General features: G+C 42.1%; 1 protein-coding gene across 1 annotated transcript in view; it reads left to right on the top strand.

Moving 5' to 3' along the window:
* Positions 1 to 19,217, top strand: part of DKK3 (dickkopf Wnt signaling pathway inhibitor 3) — a 281,398-nt gene extending 262,181 nt beyond the window's left edge. The window contains exon 8 of the mRNA XM_085648192.1: positions 18,790 to 19,217. Within this exon, the coding sequence (XP_085504318.1) occupies positions 18,790 to 19,045 (256 nt within the window). The 3' untranslated portion in view covers positions 19,046 to 19,217. The remainder of the gene's footprint in view (positions 1 to 18,789) is intronic.
* Positions 19,218 to 19,460: the final 243 nt, after the last annotated feature.

Below are 19,460 nucleotides of genomic sequence, written 5' to 3'. Positions count from 1 at the left end.
TTCCTAATTTCTCGTCTAAGGTCACTCCCATCACTCACCTGCTAAAGAAGGGACAAAAATTTGTGTGGACTGCAACTGCAGAACAAGCCTTCCAGGACTTGAAGACGGCCTTCATTAGCGCCCCCATTCTAATGCACCCTGATCCGGAACAAGCCTTTTTCGTTGAAACTGATGCATCAGACTTCGCAACCGGAGGAATTTTGTCACAGAGGAACAAAACGACGGGACAACTGCATCCGGTGGCCTACCGGTCCAGGAAGCTGTCGGACACGGAGCGCAATTACTCCATCGCCGACAAGGAATTACTGGCTGTTCGAGAAGCATTCCAAGATTGGCGACACTACTTACTGGGGGCCAAGCATACTGTCACTGTGTTTACAGACCATCGCAACCTCCAATTCCTAAAGTCTGCTAAAACACTTTCGCCACGTCAATTGAGGTGGTCCTTGTACTTCTCAGAATTTGACTTCGTGATCACGTACAAACCAGGTGCGAAAAACGGGAAGGCCGATGCTCTTTCGCGCATGAACCCAGCAGCCGAAGAGAAACCTTCAGTCGAAGAACCCAAGGTCCATTGAAACAAATAATCGGAGCCATGCAAATGAAAGAATTCGATGAACAAATTCAGCAAGTCTGCTCAGAAGAGGATCTTCGTAAGTGGGCCGAGGCAGATGGTAAAAGAAACCTTGTCGAAGGACTCCCATATCATGAAGGCAAGCTATATCTTCCAACCAGAAAACTCCAAGAAGAGGCTTTGAGAGGTTGTCACGATGATCGGATGGCAGGCCACAAAGGGGTCAAGAAGACCGAAGAACTGGTCCGGCGACACTTTTGGTGGCCAGATCTGGCAGCCCAAGTAAGACAATATGTATCGACCTGTGAAATCTGCATCAAAGGGAAGCCCAGTCGTCAGGCCCCGCAAGGGTTATTGCAACCCTTACCTAACGCACCCTACCCCTGGCACACCGTGACATTAGATTTAATAGTGGATCTGCCCTCTAGTCAAGGTAACACAGTGATTTTGGTGGTGGTGGACTCATTTTCCAAAATGGGACATTTCATTCCTTTCAAGACTGTACCCACAGCTTCGCAATTAGTACAGACATTCAACCAACACATCATTCGGGCACACGGAATTCCACAAGTAATCATTTCAGATAGGGGGTCACAGTTCATGTCGAAATTTTGGAAGACCTTTATGCACAACTTAGGCATAGACGCACGTTATTCAACTAGTTATCACCCCGAGACAGACGGTCAGACCGAGAGGTTGAACCAGGAACTAGAACAATATTTACGCCTCTATCTGTTAGAGCAGGATGTTGAATGGTCCGAATTACTGTGGACTGCAGAATTCGCATACAATAACGCAACTCATGATTCCACAGGGTTCACTCCATTTTACTTGAACACAGGCAGACATCCAGCTATCACACTGGGGAAACAGATTGGGGAGGTCCCTGCCGTGGCTAGAGTAATGGAAGAGCTACAGAGCTCTTACAAAAGAGCTTTGAGCAATTTAATCAAGGCCAAACAATCCTATAAAAAGCAGGCAGACAAAAAGAGAAGACAAGGCCCACAGTTTAAAAAAAGGTGACCAGGTGTGGCTATCCACAAGACATTTGAGATTAAAGGGTAATCGGAAGTTTCAGCCTAGATTCATAGGGCCATTTAAAATTCAGAAGATCATAAATCCTGTAGTGGCGAAGTTACAATTACCAAAGTCATTGAAAATTCATCCGACCTTCCATGTTTCCCTTCTGAAGAAAAGTCCAGACAAGGTCAGGTTAAAAAACTCTCCACCCGCCATAGTGGTAGAATCGAGCGAAGAATACGAAGTCAGCAGAATCTTAGATTCCAAGGTGGCGAGAAACAAACTGTATTACTTGATAGAGTGGAAGGGGTACGGACCTGAGGAGAGGTCGTGGGAACCAGCAGTCCATGTAAATGCCCCACGACTAGTTGAAGCCTTTCATCAGGCACACCCCAACAAGCCCGCTGTGGAAGGACCATTCTTGAAAGGGGGTACTGTCAAGACTTCCAGAACCATAGCCAGCATTAGATCAGTGCCGGCAAAAACTCAACGGTCATTAAAGCAGGGCTCCAAATATCCATGTTGGCGAAGGCAGCATAGAGTCACCACGTTGTTCCTGCGGCGCTGTGTACAGAACCTGAAGAAGCGAGTATCCCAACATGGCCGCCGAAGGGGATTACAAACAGCGAGGAGTGAGCGCTCTAGTCTTCGAGAGCGCGCGAGCAGCTGTGGAGATGAAGCGCACAGCCGCTCTGGAATCTGCGCACTTCAACTGACCTCTTCACCGGAGTCACAGCGCGGCTCTGAGTGAAGTTCTTGTTCTAGGGGATTCCTGTCAGCGCTTCTGTTTTGGTTGTTCTTATCGCATGCGCAACGTGGGATTCTGGCAAGTGACTTTAATTGAAGAATTCGTAGTATGTATTTAGTTGGTGCCACTTCACGAAATTCTAGTTAGTTATCGCTGGTATCAGAATTGGGGTCAGTACTCCTTCACAGTTCAGTCAGTTCAATAGGACAATATTAGTTTACTCATAGCTAGGTTTTAAGTCATTTAGTGTCTACTTCAAAGTTCATTCCTTGAGTCGGGACTTACTCCATTACAATTCCTCAAGAGTGTTGTCAGACCATTCTCCATTATTCCTTCGCTTGACTCTTGTGAGGATAAACAGAACATTGCCTGTCATCAATCACCTCCTGGGGCTTGTACAGATTATACTGAGGGTAAGAGACTTCGTCAGTTATTTTCCAATTAATTCACAGCAATTGTCCAGAGTGTTTCTTGAATTCTTTTTCAGAGGTAGTGGGCATAGGAATCAGTGTCGACTCCAGTGTTACTTGAAGCTTCTGACACCGGTGCCCGCTTCAGCCAGTCCGGCCCTGGCTATTAACAAACAATTATACTTTGGTCGCATTATGAAAAAAGTACATTAGTTAGATGTAGAAATTGTCTTAAGTACCTCCTCATATTCATAGATTGACTAATAGGTATTTTGTGAGGCAGGGGGATTGTGTCATATTCAGAGATCTGCCTAATAGGTATTGTGTGAGGCAATCTGAATAGGGTTTTTCATTTACATGAGTACCAAGCTCAGATGTGCCCACAAATGGTACGACGTAGTAGTATGGATTTTAAGCAGTGAGACTTAACCCCAAAGAGTCGCTGATATTAAGTTGGGAATTGATATGTAGTATATAATGAGACTTTGATAGTATGTGCATTTTTCACCACTGAAAGTTGAACCCCGGGTGGACACTCTTGTGGGCTAATCATAATCCTCTGTTGTCCTTATGACTATATAGTGCCATGTGTCTAGTAAAAAAACACATCTATACGCCGTGGAAGCCAAGGTGCTCAGATCTACTTTAATTTTGAGATCCTAGTGCCTTTGGCATTTCCGGTACACTCCTGTTGTGCTTAAGGTGTATTGGAATCTTTTTTCAGGAGGGGCCATGTGTTAACTAATCACAGCATTATCATGCGGCGACCCCCACAGGTGTCCCTCTGTGCTGGTTTTTAAATTCAGTTGTGGGAGCTGCAACTGCTGTGCGCACAGGGGGTCTGTCAAATCCCCCTGGGGCCACATGTTATTGCTAATCAAAGAGGTCAAAGTGTACCCTCTGTGCCGATTTTCAACTCCGGTTAGAGAAGTGCCAACTGCTATGCACATTTAGGCTGTGGCAAATCACTATGCTATCCACTGGGGCAACAATGTTAATCTACAGTAATGAGGAGCATCTAGAATAAATTGCATTCCGTGAAGTAAAAATATACGAAATGGTGAGTGACAGTTAAATTACGTAATATGGTGAAATAGATGAAGTCTCTACAGGCTCGTAACTTACGCGCCATTTTAAGGCCCCCGGGCGTCCCCACCTAGGTCATTCTCATCTGTCCTGAACAGAGCCGAACTGGGAACTAAAAGTAGCCCTGGCAAATTTTTCCAGAGCAGCCCCCATCCGGCGCGTAGCGAGCGAACGCAGTGACTGAGCCCGACCACTACTAGGGGGGTTTGGGGCGGTTCTCCCCCCAAGAAAATTTTGGAAAAAGACAGACCACAATGGTGCATTTTACAGCACATTTTTCATTACAAATTTAATTGTATTCACTTTTAAAGCACAGTAAATAGTACATGATGACCTTAAAAAGCACCAGGTTATCCAGTCATTATGCCTAAAATTAAGGCAAGTCAGGTGCCTCAGTGCCTGCCTGGTCACGATGGGTGGTGGTGGTAGACAGTGGGTATGGCGTCGAAAGTAAGTGTACGCGGGCTGCAGCCTGCACGCACCGGCTGCACGGCACCCTGTCCCTGTGCACACACAGTGCAGTAGCTGGGTGGACTGGTATGGTAACTTGGGTTGAATTTAGTAGTGCGTGTGTGAGGCACACGCACTACTAAATCCAACCCAACTACTGCACCGCAGCACCTCTGTCTGTCTGTGCGGTTAAAAAGCACCACTGCCATTCGTGAGTGAGAGGTCACCTCACCAATGGCAGTTGTGCTTTTTCTCAGCAGTGCAGAGGCAAGAGTGCACACTGCACTGTGCATAGCTGCCAAGGTTTCAGATTGCTGTGTGTGACATTTTCATAAATTCAGTGTAATTATGAGTGATATTCAATGACTATGAGTGACACTTTCTCGCGAGCAAAAATCAAGCAATGAACATGAGGGAAACATATAAATATCAGAAATTTCACCTATTTGAGCAACCAGAAACGCTAAGATCTTAAACTGCTTCACTAGTGCTGATGGGAAATTCCATCTGTAACTGGCTCTGTATGAGACTGCGATTGCACAAAGCAACCCACCCACTGCTCTAGTGGTCTCAAACGGATAGAATATTAAAAAAATGGCAGTGGTCTGAAAATGCAGACAATTACAGCTTGTATGATAGCGGCTATAGTTAGTGGAGCGCTGTAAAGCTATGCAGACCAATGGTTTGTCAAATTTCTAGGATGCCCAGATGCATTTTAGCTTCCAGTACAGCGCTATAAAAAGTTCACAAATAAATAGAGTCAACAAAAGTGTATCATAATCGTTATGGGAAATATTAATTCTAAATAAAACATTAATGTGAGGCAGGGCAATACAAGAAGTTCAGGCAAAAGGCAAACAGTAACTGGTGGCACTGAGGTTTGTGTTTACGCGCTTACAACCGACCCCTTTCGCTCAGTGACAGCCCTCAGTACCTCACCTTCAGTGCCATTTCCTAGTCAGTGTGCCTGGGTCACTGCGCCCTATACTCACTGTTTCTCTGCCCAGGGCTTGCTCCTCAGTGGACTGCGCAGCGGCTCCCGAATCCTGCTCCCTGGTGCCCATGCTCCTCTGTCAGTCTTCTGGCTCAAACCCCCAGATCTCTGAGCTCATGGTCCTTTATTTTGGGGCTCCCAGCTCTCCCGGTCTTTGCCTGTGCTCCTGCGCAGTGCTGGCTCGTGGGGTGTCCTTGCTCTCACGTCACCGGCGGTGCCCCTTCCCTCTTGCATGGATCATTGAACTCTCGCCTCTCCCACGCCGCCTCTCGCTTACCCTGGAGCGCTCCCTGCTTCCTCCTTCTACCTGTAAGAATGCAAGTGCATGGCGCTGCCGCGCTGCAGGCCTCTGTAGCACATTTACGGCCCTTGGGCCTCAGTCCTGAGACTTCCCTCGCACCTAGCGTGAGCTGCTATCGCTCTCCACGTGGAGCCTTCCGCGGTTGACCAAGGTCACACGCGGATCTCTCTGTTCATTCTGGACAAGGCATACATTGTAAATATTCTGTTTGTATTTTTGCATTTGACTGTGGTCAACAGTGCCAGGCCGAAGTAGGCATCAGTCTTTTGACACCACTCCAGATACCTACAAGACAGCGTAAGAATACAACATACAGCCTCAATAATGCCCTTGGGGATGGGGAAAATTTGCTCCCAACTGGTAAATTACCATTTTGCTTCTGGCTCTGAAGATACTTTTACTGGACCTGATTGTCATTCCCATGTGTGACATCATTAAAACCTGAACACTGCAAGTCCTCGCTCACAGGTACACTGTTCTCTGTTTAAGTCTACTTGACTGAAATAAAATGTTAGTTGTAGTGTTGTGATTGAGATTCTGATGTTCGAATTCTGAGAGCCCGATTAATACATCAGAAAACGAAATCTAACACATTTCATCATCTTGCAGCCATTTTAGCGATATTTATTCCCTTCTGTCCTGAACACGAATGACACGGGTGTCTAGTGAATTTGTGGGCTGTGCCCAATAAAGTTTTCTTTGAGTGTAGTCAGCCTTTTCTGAACTTTTCATGTATTCAGCTACTGTTTTTGCTGACCCATTTCTGAATTTGAATTTCCATGGATGAAACATTGTGTTGTGACTATTATGTTGTCATAATTCTAGTAATTGTTATTGGAAGTGTTATGAACTAGGGAACTTCGAAAGTTAAATTATATAAATCTACAAAATCTTGATGCTACACTCAAACTGCCATAAAGGCAGTTTGTTAATGTCAACAAAATGCATGAAATCATTTGCCCTTCGATTCACGAAAGGGATTACTATAGACGTGACCCAGACATTTAGGATTTCTCGTGCTAACATTTTAAGATCGAGATACCAAAAACAGGGTTTGGATCGAACGCAGCAAGGCCCAGCCTACTGTACTGAAATAACAAAAAGAAGCGCCAGTGCTGCAAATACCTTCAAGTACTATTTTTAGTGCATTGAACAAAACAAATGCCACCACAACCACTTTTTCCGTTGGATTTGATCCACAATTTTTTGAAAAAATCACATGAAGTTCATATCAAAACCACAATTTGTTGCCTGGGAGTCAGAAATTTTTGGAATTTTCTTTGACAAATAAAACACCCCACCCTTTCCTCTTTACTCATTCTTACAAGACTCTCCTGAGCTACCAACTTTCATACTTTTGTGCGCACTCTCTCAGCAAACCTCTCATTCAATCATATATCCAAACTTACTCAACACATCACATCAAAAACTAACACACATCTTCACTGTCAATCATACTCCCTCTCAAACCTGCTCCAACAGATAATTTCTCTGAGGAGACACTTTTGTACAACAGCTAAGTCAATAAAGTTTAGTACAAAAAACCAGCTAAGGCTATCAAAAATACATATATGGTACTCAATTGCCAAAATCCACACATTTTGATATGATTAGCCTAAAATCCCGTGGTCTAAAAATTTGTGTTTTTGATAGCCTTAGCTGGTTTTTCGTACTAAACTTTATTGACTTAGCTGTTGTACAAAAGTGTCTCCTCAGAGAAATTATCTGTTGGAGCAGGTTTGCTGCACGTTTTATGATCTGAATTTGGAATTTCCTCTCTGCTAGTTTTCCTGTTAGGTCATGGGCTTGTTTTTTGTTGTCTGGGCATTGCTACAATTACGGCGAAATATCAAGAAATGATTATATGGAAGATTCTCCCTGAGAGCATGTGGATGGAAGCTGTCGAAGGGTAATAGGATATTCTTATCAGTTGGTTTATAATAGGTTTTGGTCCCAAGTCTCTTCAGCTCTGAAAAGATGGTTACATGAAGGAAATCCAGCTCGGTGTGATGTGTAGAACAAATAAATTGCAGGAAGTTGTCTCGGGTGTTGCTGCAAAAAACATGGTTCAAAACCACAGAGAAAGCGGGGGGCAATCACACCATGGTCTACTGGTGGAACATAAATTACTAGGCGGTAACTGAAAAGGAACCCATAGATTACAGAGGAAGAGCATACATTTTCCTCATGGTAAAGTGTCAGGTTCGGAAAGGCACCACCCTACGAAAACTTGAGGGACAAGTACGGAGTGATCTCAGCAGTCATGGGCAGGCACATCAAGCTTAAAAAATTGTCCAATGTTGAACACCTGATAGTTGCAGATTCACCAGCACCCCATTCTAACCATCAGATAGACATGGAAAACACTGACAAACCAGTCAACATTCTTGTAGCTGTATCAGTGAGTAGGGATGCACTGGAACAGAAAAAGACACGAGGGCCTTCAAACACAGATGCAAGATTTGACCAAAAAAGCTTGATATTTAGAATACAGAGCTGAAGACTCAGAGGGACAAGCCCGCCATAGTATCATCTGGGTAGGGGGGATACCTGAATGCATTAAAGGGAAATGCATGGTCACGTTTCTGGAGGTATGGTTGAAGCAGGTGGTGTGGGCCTGGGGGGCCTGTCAGTCTTCTTTGCACCGAAGGGGAGAAAAGGGCCCTGGTGATTGCACCGCCACCTAGAATATCCCCCAGACATGAGGTCTCTAGGCTCCTACATTTCAGAAATTGGGACTACATATAACAGCAATTACGATATAGGGGCCCCATAGGTCTGACAATAATAAAGTAAAGCTATTTCTGGGCTGTGAAGCAGTAGGGAGCCTTCTTCAGTGAAGCAAAACGCAGACTCAGGTAAAGGGTAGTGAAATATGCATCTAAGTAGCTGCTGCAACATCATCTCGGCGACCACGACACCAACGATGGACGCGGAGCCACAGCTGATGAAAACTTTCTGGATCCAGTCTGAAGCCTGGGGGTAATTGTAAGGTAAGGAATCTATCACTAACGTGTTTCTTTCAGAATGGAATATGTTTAATGGGGTAACGACCAATCCCCCAGAGTGAGAAAGGCTCAGACTCTGACTTGTCGCATACAGAACGCAAAGAGGAACAGATTCCCAGGATCACCCCAAGCATAGTAGATGAAATTATGTAGGGACCCCGATTATCTGCATGATCAGACAACTTACCAAACATGCAGAGCAAGAGACAAACGATGTCCTGCCAACATTGGATTTAAATTGCTGTGCAAATATTGGATGGTCTAGTGGTCGACCAAAGTCTTACATGCTCCACATGTATGCCTTCTTTTTATTTTTGGTATTGACCTGGCAGTCCGAAAGGAGTGCAAGATGAACAGTGAGTGTAGTTGCTGTTTTATTGCTCATCCTAGGGCCTGATTACGATTTTGGCAGATGGGATATTCCGTCACAACATGACTGATATCCCATCCGCCAAATTACAATTCCATTTCATCCTATGGAACTTGCAATACGACAGATGGGATATCTGTCACGTTTGTTATGGAGATTCCCATCCACCAGGTCCTTAGTTTGGAAGGGGAGCTATTGCTTTCCAATTGGGGGATGGGAATGTTGCGATTGTTATGGTTTTATGTCAAGTTAGATTGGTTGGCGATGGGGAAAGTAGCACTGCCAGTTTATGAAGCTAGTGTGAAATGTGAACGGGGGTTCTATTTAAAACACAGGACACACGCATGTCACTGCTGCAACTGGTAGGAGTTGTCTAACAGGAATTCCCAAAAACCAACAGGAATCCAGAGGATGAATTTGCTTACATAGAAGGTTAGTGGGTTAATAATATGAACAAAAGTTATGGGGATCAGGCATACATGAAGAGGAGAGGGGTACAAATTGCCCTACCATAGGAAACCCACCTCACTCTACCCAAAGGGAAACCCCTTAAAACAAGTTGGGGAGGCCAACTTTATTTCATAGAGTATTTAGCTTTCGCCCAGGATGTGGATCAAGCAGGATTCCTAGATGCACTAACCAAGAAGTTAGGGGGAGATTATCCAACATCTATTCATAAAAGGGGGTGATTTTAATTGTCCGGCCTTCTCAATTCAGGAACTGTTTGTCGGCATTTGCAGAATGGATGAGCTGTTACTGTTTAAAGCTAAACGGAAGCAAAACAGAAGTTATGGTTACAGGGAACAATCCCAAAATGTAGGGCACTCACTGCTGGTGGAAACTTTGGCGGGCATTCCCATTCCTAAACTGGTGATGAACAATCTTGGTATCTAGCTAGACAGATGCATAACCTTTGCACATCAAATTAAAATGGTCAACACCTTCTGTTTTGTCTTCCTCAGATGCCTAAGAAAAATCATTTGGACTTTCTCGACCTATGTCCAAAAGATTATTATTCAGGCTGTCATCATATGACTATGATAGACTATGCTAACATTTATCTAAGCGTGACTGAGGCTTCAGACAAGAGGCTCCAACTCATACAAAATGCATTAGCATGACTTTTGGAACACATCACTAAGCACCAGCTGATCACCCAGCAACTCCACCAGCTGCAGTGGCTTCCAATTGAAAAGAGAATACAATTCAGAGCCCTTTTACTTGTCTGCCGAGCTCTCAGTAATGTGGGGCCTGTGTACAGCAGAAAATTCATTCAATCCTATTCCCCACCCGCGTGCTCAGAAGATCATCAAATCTCAGATTAGTTGTAATTATTCAACTAGAAAGAAGAAGACCCAGAGGGTGGGCCTTCAGTTATTTAGCTTCCAAACTTTGGCATGATCTTGCTCCGGTCCAAATTAATTAACCTTTCTCAAAACTCATGAAAACCTAGCTCTTTTGAGTAGTGAATGTATATGTTTGTTGGCAGTAGCTTGGTGTTTGTGAGCTCTGGGAACCCCTGGTCTGGGGCAGCTGTGGTACAAATCCAACTAACATAACATACAACCCTAGACAGATCTCAACCTCCATTATATGAATGACCTGTAACTAAGGCTGCGAAAGCACTAAGAAGATGGCCATCCCAGTGAAGATTGATTGACTCCTGGAGGGTACATCATCCCGAGGATAAAGATAATTTGTTCTACTCTGTAATGCATGACTTGTGTGTGAGATTGGATATGTTTATGGGTTCTCCATGAATACATGGGTGAGTAGATATAAAAAGCCTGAATACAATACTGTTTGATCATAACCTCTTACTTCTGGCCTTGAGATGAGGGTGATTGCAGACAGCTATTCCCACCTGGAAATTTTTAGTCAGTGGAGGAGCCAGCCTTTCGTCAGACTTTTGTGGAGGGTATACAAATATATTTTGCTGAGAATAAGGTCTCAACCTCTTCTGGACTAATGGAGTTTGAAGACTTTAACGTCGTAATCCGTGGCCAATGTATTAATACAGCCTATGGGATTAGGTCCTTGCTGCTCTAGGATATAAGTAAACAGGAATAGGTAGTCAGAGCCTTGGGAGAAAGTTCACACAGGCTGCACAGAATCACACACTGAATTTGCTACCCAGAAAGAGAGGCTTTTAGAATTAATTGAACAGTTACGTCTACCAAGAGTACATGATTTAGTCACACAACAAGCATAACAAGGCAGGGAGGCTGTTGGTATGGCTAGTTAATCCCATCAGAGGTGTAACCAGATACTGGGAATCCCGCAGTGCAAGGGATATTGGTGCAGTCACAAGCTGAAATAGATGAAGTATTTCAAACTTACTATGAGGTTCTGTACTCTGAAACAGGTGTAGCAGATGCCCTGAATAGCCCTACACCTGTCACTGAGAGGTGGATCTTCCTGCTTTACTCTCAGATGAAGATGAAGCTGACACACTGGGGGTAGAAACCTCAGAAGGGGAGATCTAGGCAGCAGTAAAGGGGATGGCGGCAGGAAAATTCCAGGCTCCAATTGTTTGCCAGTTGAATTTTGAAAGACCTACATTACTTAGTTGGCCCCCATTTTGGTAGAGATGCTTAACAGTGCAAACAGAATGTGCCCTACCCCCCTTCACTAGGGAGGCTCTGGCAGTTGTCCTGCATATACAAGGTAGAGAAAAAGAGGACATCACAGCATATAGACCGCTGTTAATGCTCAATATTGACTAATAGACATCAAGTAGGGTGCTTGTGACTAGGCTGTTACCCTACTTGCAGCAACAATCTATAATGAAAGCTTCATACTCAGGAGAAATACCACCATGGCCATGAGAAAGTCAGCAAATATTCTTGCTCACCCATATGGCACTTGCCCAGATGCCCTGATTCTATCTGTGAACATAGAAAAAATCCTTTGATTCTCTGAGGTTGGAATATGTGCATGGAATACTAGTGATAGAAAAGGACTTAAGAAATAGGTGCAGTTAGTTTATATGCATCCCACAGCCCGTGTTTGAGCTGGCCTTATAATTTTGTACTTTTTTGAGATGGAGAGGGGAATGAGGCAGGGCGTTGGATGTCTTCCCCTTCTATTGGGACTGGAGATGGAAACAATAGCTGGTACAGCCAGGCAGGGGACCCTGTCTAAGGGTACTCCAGAACACAATGGAATGCATTACAACTCCCCGTACACTGATGATATGCTGTTATTCTTACAGGATATGAATGCAAAGGCCAGATATGCAATTAATGCCCTCAGCTAATTTGGGGATTAGTCAGGACTTCGGGTGAACTGGAGTAAATCCAGCATATTCCTCATTCGCCAAAGTGTGTGCAGGCCTTTCATCATGCACACTGTTCAAAACACATTAAGACCTAGTGGGATAAAGGCAGACAGGCGGTAAGGGACATATAGTGAGGGGGCACGCTACTGGAGTACCAAACGTCAATGGATTACTTAAAATTACTCCCCAAGAATCTTTCCCCTTACTGGTCTGTGACAGCTACTTTAACACATACATGGAAGGTATGAAATAGTGAGCCCATCAAACACAAAGGTATTAAATGAATGTAGACAGATTATTCCCTGAGCAATATCAAATTATATGTCCTTATAATACAAAAAGAATCAAACTCCAGATTAAAATTGTAGTAAAGTCCAAAGGAGTAATAAAGTCTTTATTTTCAAATTCCGTGATACCTCTCCAAGACTTGTTGGTTCACGATTCCGTCACATAGTACAGCCAATTCTTATGTGAATTAGTCCAACCGTATGTATTGTCGTTTTCAATTCGTACAACCCAACAGCCAACACGTGTTTCGTCAATGGTAAATTGCCAAATGACTTCCTCAGGGCTTAGACGGATAATGTAGTATACCAAATACTCGTATTCATAAGATCAGAAGTTTCGAGAAATTCTTACTTCTCACTGTCAATTCTGTATAATCAGTATATTCTAATCCAATACATATCCAAAGTGCTTCCCGTCTATTGTCATCTCCTGTAACGGGACAAATTTTGCAGCGTGTTCTGCCAACAAAATATTTGGCGTGTTGTCCTAAATGAATGTACACCGTTAATAGTAGACACTAAAAAATCTCATAGGTATACAAAATACATGTAAGTCAGATTATATCTACAATAGGCTAAAACTACAATTGATGGGTTGATAGAAAGATGGGTGGAGGATATGAATAGAGTGATTAGTTAATCTGATTCAAACTGATCGACTTTCACTATATACAAAGTGGATCCACAACACACCCCAGAAAAACATTATACTTTAGGGTGCCCCGGCTCAATGCGCTAGGTGTAATGAAAAGGGAGCAGGCCTGTTTCATGTGGTTTGCCCCTGTCCCAATTTAGCACAATACTGACAGGAAGTAAACCAGCGCATTGCGACAGCCACAGATGGATACCTCACCTTGAGGCCCGATAGTTGTATACTGGGAATATTCCACAGTGCCACAAAAGTGACAAGTAAGCTCATAGAATTTAGGCTTCTCAGCAATACCACCTTATTGGTCACTAGTACCAAGACGCCTTCAGGCATTCGCCGTGATCTACAAAATAAAAAAATAAAATAAAATCAAAACAGACCTAGCGTTGTTGCTGGCCAAACATCAAATTACCATCTGATGGAAAATGACTGGAAATAAGCTGCTGGAAAAACAAAGATTTGATAAAATGGTCACTACTTAAGGCATGCTGCTACTGAAAGATACAAAGAGAGGCATGGGCAAAATTGATATAGCCAGATACTGGGAGACAATTATGATCACACTAAGAGAGCATGAAGAAGATGTAGGAAGCACAGCTGAGTCCCCAAGATCCCCACAGATCCTCTCTCCACTTGGTGGACTAAACGGCTATAAGGCAGCACGCTGAGATATCTCTCTACTCGCAGGGCACTCCCTCAACATTATTCCGACCCCTAGCTCCTGCTTTCTTTACTAGGACAGCAAATACAATAATATCAAGGACACGGAGCATTGTGTGAGATTTACAATCTGTGAAACTGATAATCCGCGTCACCTACCTCCTCACAAATCTTGACCTATATGTCCACCCCTGAAAACCTCTCCAGAATGGTTGGATTTATTTAGTAAGTTACATAAACCTGTTGTTAATGATCCAGGATGCTGATGAGAATGAGTGTTGGCTCATAACGAGTCATAGTAGGCGCTGAATGGAAGCATCGGCTGGGAAGGGCATGGGATCGTACTTGCTCACCAGGGGTAGAGGGTCTAAGCACTAGAGATATTGTCACTAATGATTAGACTGGGCCTTTAGCTCTCTGTAGAGATCGTTATACTATACCCTGGCCATCCTTGCTTAAGCACATCAGATATCATTTTAATGTATGTTATGCTGATGGTTGAGAATTGTAGAACTAACAAAATCTGTTTGGAAAACAAGTAGATCTGTGGAGAGGATATGTGATGTTGTTTGCAAGGTTTAACTGGGCATCATGGAGGTTATTCGATTCTAGCCTATGGGAGGGCAGGTTTGGCTTAGATCTTGGCTACCATAGTTTAAGGGGCTGCACATGTTTTACCCTCTGTAATATAGAGCATGGTACACTCTAATCACAGATGTGGAGGCAAATTTCTGCTTCCTCTGAGACAATTACACTGGAATTGTCTTGTAAAACTGCCTGGGAAAGCTCTTTGGGTACCCACTTGAATGGACAGTAAAGTGTTTCACAGGTATCTTTTGATACACTTCTCTCCAATTAAAGCTGAGAAAAATGAATTTGAGAAATACTGTTGTAATCAATAGCAGAGCTGTGATTTAACAATCAAGTCCTGTGTGAATTACTGTTTTTTCAAATTCTGAAACTACACAAACCTATCTTTATTTGGGTTAGATGTACAATTATGATGTTCAGGCTTGGGGTTCTCTTTTTTTAGTTCTAGCGTTAGCCAATACCTTTTGTTTTCACTAAAATACTATGTATAGCATACTTACCTAAAGAGGCTTTCAGCCAACTCTCGACACCCATGTGTCTGTTGCTGTGACATTACCAATTTTCATCTGCCTCTACAGCATAGGGCTATAGATCAGGATCAGTCTACTTAAGCCTCTAGTTAACGTCACTTTGAGTGACTGCACTTTGCTCTTTCACAAGATGCACATCTCTTTAGTGCCAATGTTGTATGATGTGATAGTAGAACCCATATGAAGTGAGCAAATGACACATTTAAGTTTTAGCAGCTCAGTCTCCTTCCAATGCTGTTGTAAATTCCTTTTGAAGTGGATTGTGTGCTATTTCACAGATACCCTATTGTGTTCATGGACTCGGTTTCACCAATTGTTCTTTTATAAACTTTGCCCAGGAAGAAAACCAAACTTCATGGTGCTTAATTTGCCTCACTCTTGTAACAGTATTAATTAAACTTGGGTGGGGTGCAATTTGGGTTTTAGTATCCAATATTTTATAGTGTGAACCCTCTTTCCTTCCTTCTTTACATCTTCTTACTTTTCTTTTTAATTATTTTTTCTTTCCTTCTATCATTCATTTTTGCCTTGTTCCTTTCTTTTTGTCTTCTTTCTGTCTTTTGATCCTTCTTTCTTTCTTGCCTTTTTTGCCTCCTTCGCTTCTTCTTTCCTTTCTTTTCTTTTCTTCATTTCTTGGCTTATTAATTCTTTTGTTCCTTCTTTCTTTTTTCCTTTCCTTTTTAACCTTCTTTCCGCCTATTATTCCTTCTTTTGCCTTTGTTCATTTCTAATTTTGGTTTTCTTGCTTTCTTTTTGTCATTCTTTCTTTTTCGTTTCTGCCTTTTTTTCTTTTGTTCCTTCTTTTACTTTTTTGCCTACTTTGCTTTTTTTCCTTCCTTCATGTCCTTTCCTTATTTCCTTAATTCTTTCCTTTGCCTTCATTCCTTTTGCTTTCCTTCTTTCCTTTCTTGCATCTTTAATTATTCCCTTCTTTGCTAGTTTTCCTTTCTTTCCTTCTTCCTTTTTCTCTTCCTTCTTCCTTTTTCTCTTCCTTCTTTTCTGCTCTTTTCTTCATTTTTACTTTCTTTCCTTTTTCTTTTTGATTTCTTTCCTTTGTTCTTTCATTTTGCTGGCTTTCTTTTCCTTCTTTCGCTTCTTCTTTCTTTGTTCTACCTTCTTTCTTGCTTTCTTTCCTTCTTTCTTTTGCCCTCTTTCATTTCCTCACTTCTTTCTTTCTTTCTTTCTTTCTTTCTTGCCTTCTTTCTTTCCTTTTTGCCTTCTTTGCGTCTGTCTTTTTTCCTTTGTCTTCTTTCTTTTGTCATTCTTTCCTTTTCTCCTCTTTTTTGCTTTCCTTGCCTTTTTTTGTCCCTCCCTTATTTCTTGCCTTCTTTCCTTCTTTGCCCTTCTTTCTTTGCATTTTTCTGCCTGCCTTCCATTTTTTTCTGCCTTCCTTCTTGTTTACCGTTTTTTCCTTTCTTCCTTACTTTTTCTGCCTTCTTTCTCAAAGGAGAGGCTAGCAGCCGATGCCAGACCGATGGCTGTTTTTGATCTGTGTTAGCCAAGGCCTTTTGCTTTTACCAAAAGTACATAAAACATAGTTACTTTTAGGGGTTTTCAGCCAGACTTCATTTATTAGTCTATGACTGTGTCATTCACATTTTTCTTCCACCCGCTCTAGCATGCATCAAGGGGCAATGTTAGCCCACTTCAACCATTGACTGACTTAAATATGAGTTACGGCATGCTGCCCTTTCACAAAAGAGCACATCCTTGCACAAGGTAGTTCCGTTCAGTGCTGGGTGTACCAGGAAATGTGCACTTTTTTGAGACCACTAAAACACATTTGCATTTAGCCATTGTTTTTTTTCTCTCGATTTAATGAGGTCCTGGCAGCTTTCCAGACAACGTTTTGCAAGAATTGCCAAAAGCCCTGCAGTCAATTTCAGAGCTGTTCGCTTTGTCATAGCTTGTTTTAACTGCGGGGGCCTGGGCAGGTGAGAAAGTGGCCGCCTCTGTGGAACTGAGACATAAACACAGAATCACATTATTATGAACTGCCGTGCAATGATCTTATGCTGCCACATTGTGACAGAATAGCTGAGCTCTCATTATTAGTGTACCAATCTTAATACAGGTTTGACTATAGCTCTGAGATTATGTGGGATAGCAGTTGTAACATTCCAGCATTGTGAAACTTAACATACCTGTGTAAGAGGCATGTGTATGATGTGAATTGCTAGATTTCTATTTTGGTTTTCTTGCTTTCTTTTTGTCATTCTTTCTTTTTCGTTTCTGCCTTTTTTTCTTTTGTTCCTTCTTTTTCTTTTTTGCCTACTTTGCTTTATTTCCTTCCTTCATGTCCTTTCCTTATTTCCTTAATTCTTTCCTTTGCCTTCATTCCTTTTGCTTTCCTTCTTTCCTTTCTTGCATCTTTAATTATTGCCTTCTTTGCTAGTTTTCCTCTTTCCTTCTTCCTTTTTCTCTTCCTTCTTTTCTGCTCTTTTCTTCATTTTTACTTTCTTTCCTTTTTCTTTTTGATTTCTTTCCTTTGTTCTTTCATTTTGCTGGCTTTCTTTTCCTTCTTTCGCTTCTTCTTTCTTTGTTCTACCTTCTTTCTTGCTTTCTTTCCTTCTTTCTTTTGCCCTCTTTCATTTCCTCACTTCTTTCTTTCTTTCTTTCTTTCTTTCTTTCTTTCTTTCTTTCTTTCTTGCCTTCTTTCTTTCCTTTTTGCCTTCTTTGCGTCTGTCTTTTTTCCTTTGTCTTCTTTCTTTTGTCATTCTTTCCTTTTCTCCTCTTTTTTGCTTTCCTTGCCTTTTTTTGTCCCTCCCTTATTTCTTGCCTTCTTTCCTTCTTTGCCCTTCTTTCTTTGCTTTTTTCTGCCTGCCTTCCATTTTTTTCTGCCTTCCTTCTTGTTTACCGTTTTTTCCTTTCTTCCTTACTTTTTCTGCCTTCTTTCTCAAAGGAGAGGCTAGCAGCCGATGCCAGACCGATGGCTGTTTTTGATCTGTGTTCGCCAAGGCCTTTTGCTTTTACCAAAAGTACATAAAACATAGTTACTTTTAGGGGTTTTCAGCCAGACTTCATTTATTAGTCTATGACTGTGTCATTCACATTTTTCTTCCAACCGCTCTAGCATGCATCAAGGGGCAATGTTAGCCCACTTCAACCATTGACTGACTTAAATATGAGTTACGGCATGCTGCCCTTTCACAAAAGAGCACATCCTTGCACAAGGTAGTTCCGTTCAGTGCTGGGTGTACCAGGAAATGTGCACTTTTTTGAGACCACTAAAACACATTTGCATTTAGCCATTGTTTTTTTTTCTCTCGATTTAATGAGGTCCTGGCAGCTTTCCAGACAACGTTTTGCAAGAATTGCCAAAAGCCCTGCAGTCAATTTCAGAGCTGTTCGCTTTGTCATAGCTTGTTTTAACTGCGGGGGCCTGGGCAGGCGAGAAAGTGGCCGCCTCTGTGGAACTGAGACATAAACACAGAATCACATTATTATGAACTGCCGTGCAATGATCTTATGCTGCCACATTGTGACAGAATAGCTGAGCTCTCATTATTAGTGTACCAATCTTAATACAGGTTTGACTATAGCTCTGAGATTATGTGGGATAGCAGTTGTAACATTCCAGCATTGTGAAACTTAACATACCTGTGTAAGAGGCATGTGTATGATGTGAATTGCTAGAACTATTACTTCAGCACTATTTCAATTGATTATGTGAGAGTAATGTTTTTGTGATATTTTAAAGTCAGTATATAATCAACGGGAAACTTTGATAATATGGGGAAAAAATATTTAGAGTTAATACCGATTTTGAGTAAATAGTTGTATGTATGGTAACAAGTAACTTAAGTTTTGCCTTTTCTATTTGGCCTTCAGTGATGACCTGGTGTCTGTTTGCCAGAAACCATCAATCATCGAAGAAACTAGAAGCAATGACAAGGAAGATGCTTTCGAAATGGAGGATCTACCAATATTCAGTGAAATACCCTTCGAGGCTGTTAATGATTATGATAAGAGCAAGATCATTGAGGCAATGAATAATGAATTAGAAGACTTGGAAAAAGATATTTCAGAAACGCCTGATTTGCAAGAACCCAATGTTCCATACACAGATTTGGACAGTGACTTCTAAACATGTACAATGGCAAGCAGGACATGATTATTTTACAAGAAATGTATTTATCCGCTGAAATAAGGAGCTCAACTTACAAAATGTATTTTATTTCAGGCAAAGATGCCTATAAAAGGGTACACATCATAAACTACTGAATACCCGGTCTAATAAAGCACACTTCTAAAATTAATTACATGTCCTCCAAAACATTATTCCAGTTTTGCTAAAAGGGTGTGGTATAATGTCCCAGCCGGTTACCAATAATTGTTATTGCTCTTAGTCCTAATCTTCCTCATCACAGTCCTAAATGTATTACACTTTCCTTGTATAAAAACTGCCTTGCATATCCAAGTCAAATATATTCTCAAATAGGAAAACTGTGTGCAATAACCATAATATTATGATCCTCCTCATAAAGTGGAGCAAAACAATT

The sequence above is a fragment of the Triturus cristatus genome, chromosome 3_2 (assembly GCF_964204655.1).
Source record: "Triturus cristatus chromosome 3_2, aTriCri1.1, whole genome shotgun sequence".
NCBI lineage: Eukaryota > Metazoa > Chordata > Amphibia > Caudata > Salamandridae > Triturus > Triturus cristatus.
This window is presented reverse-complemented; position numbering and strand designations above follow the sequence as displayed.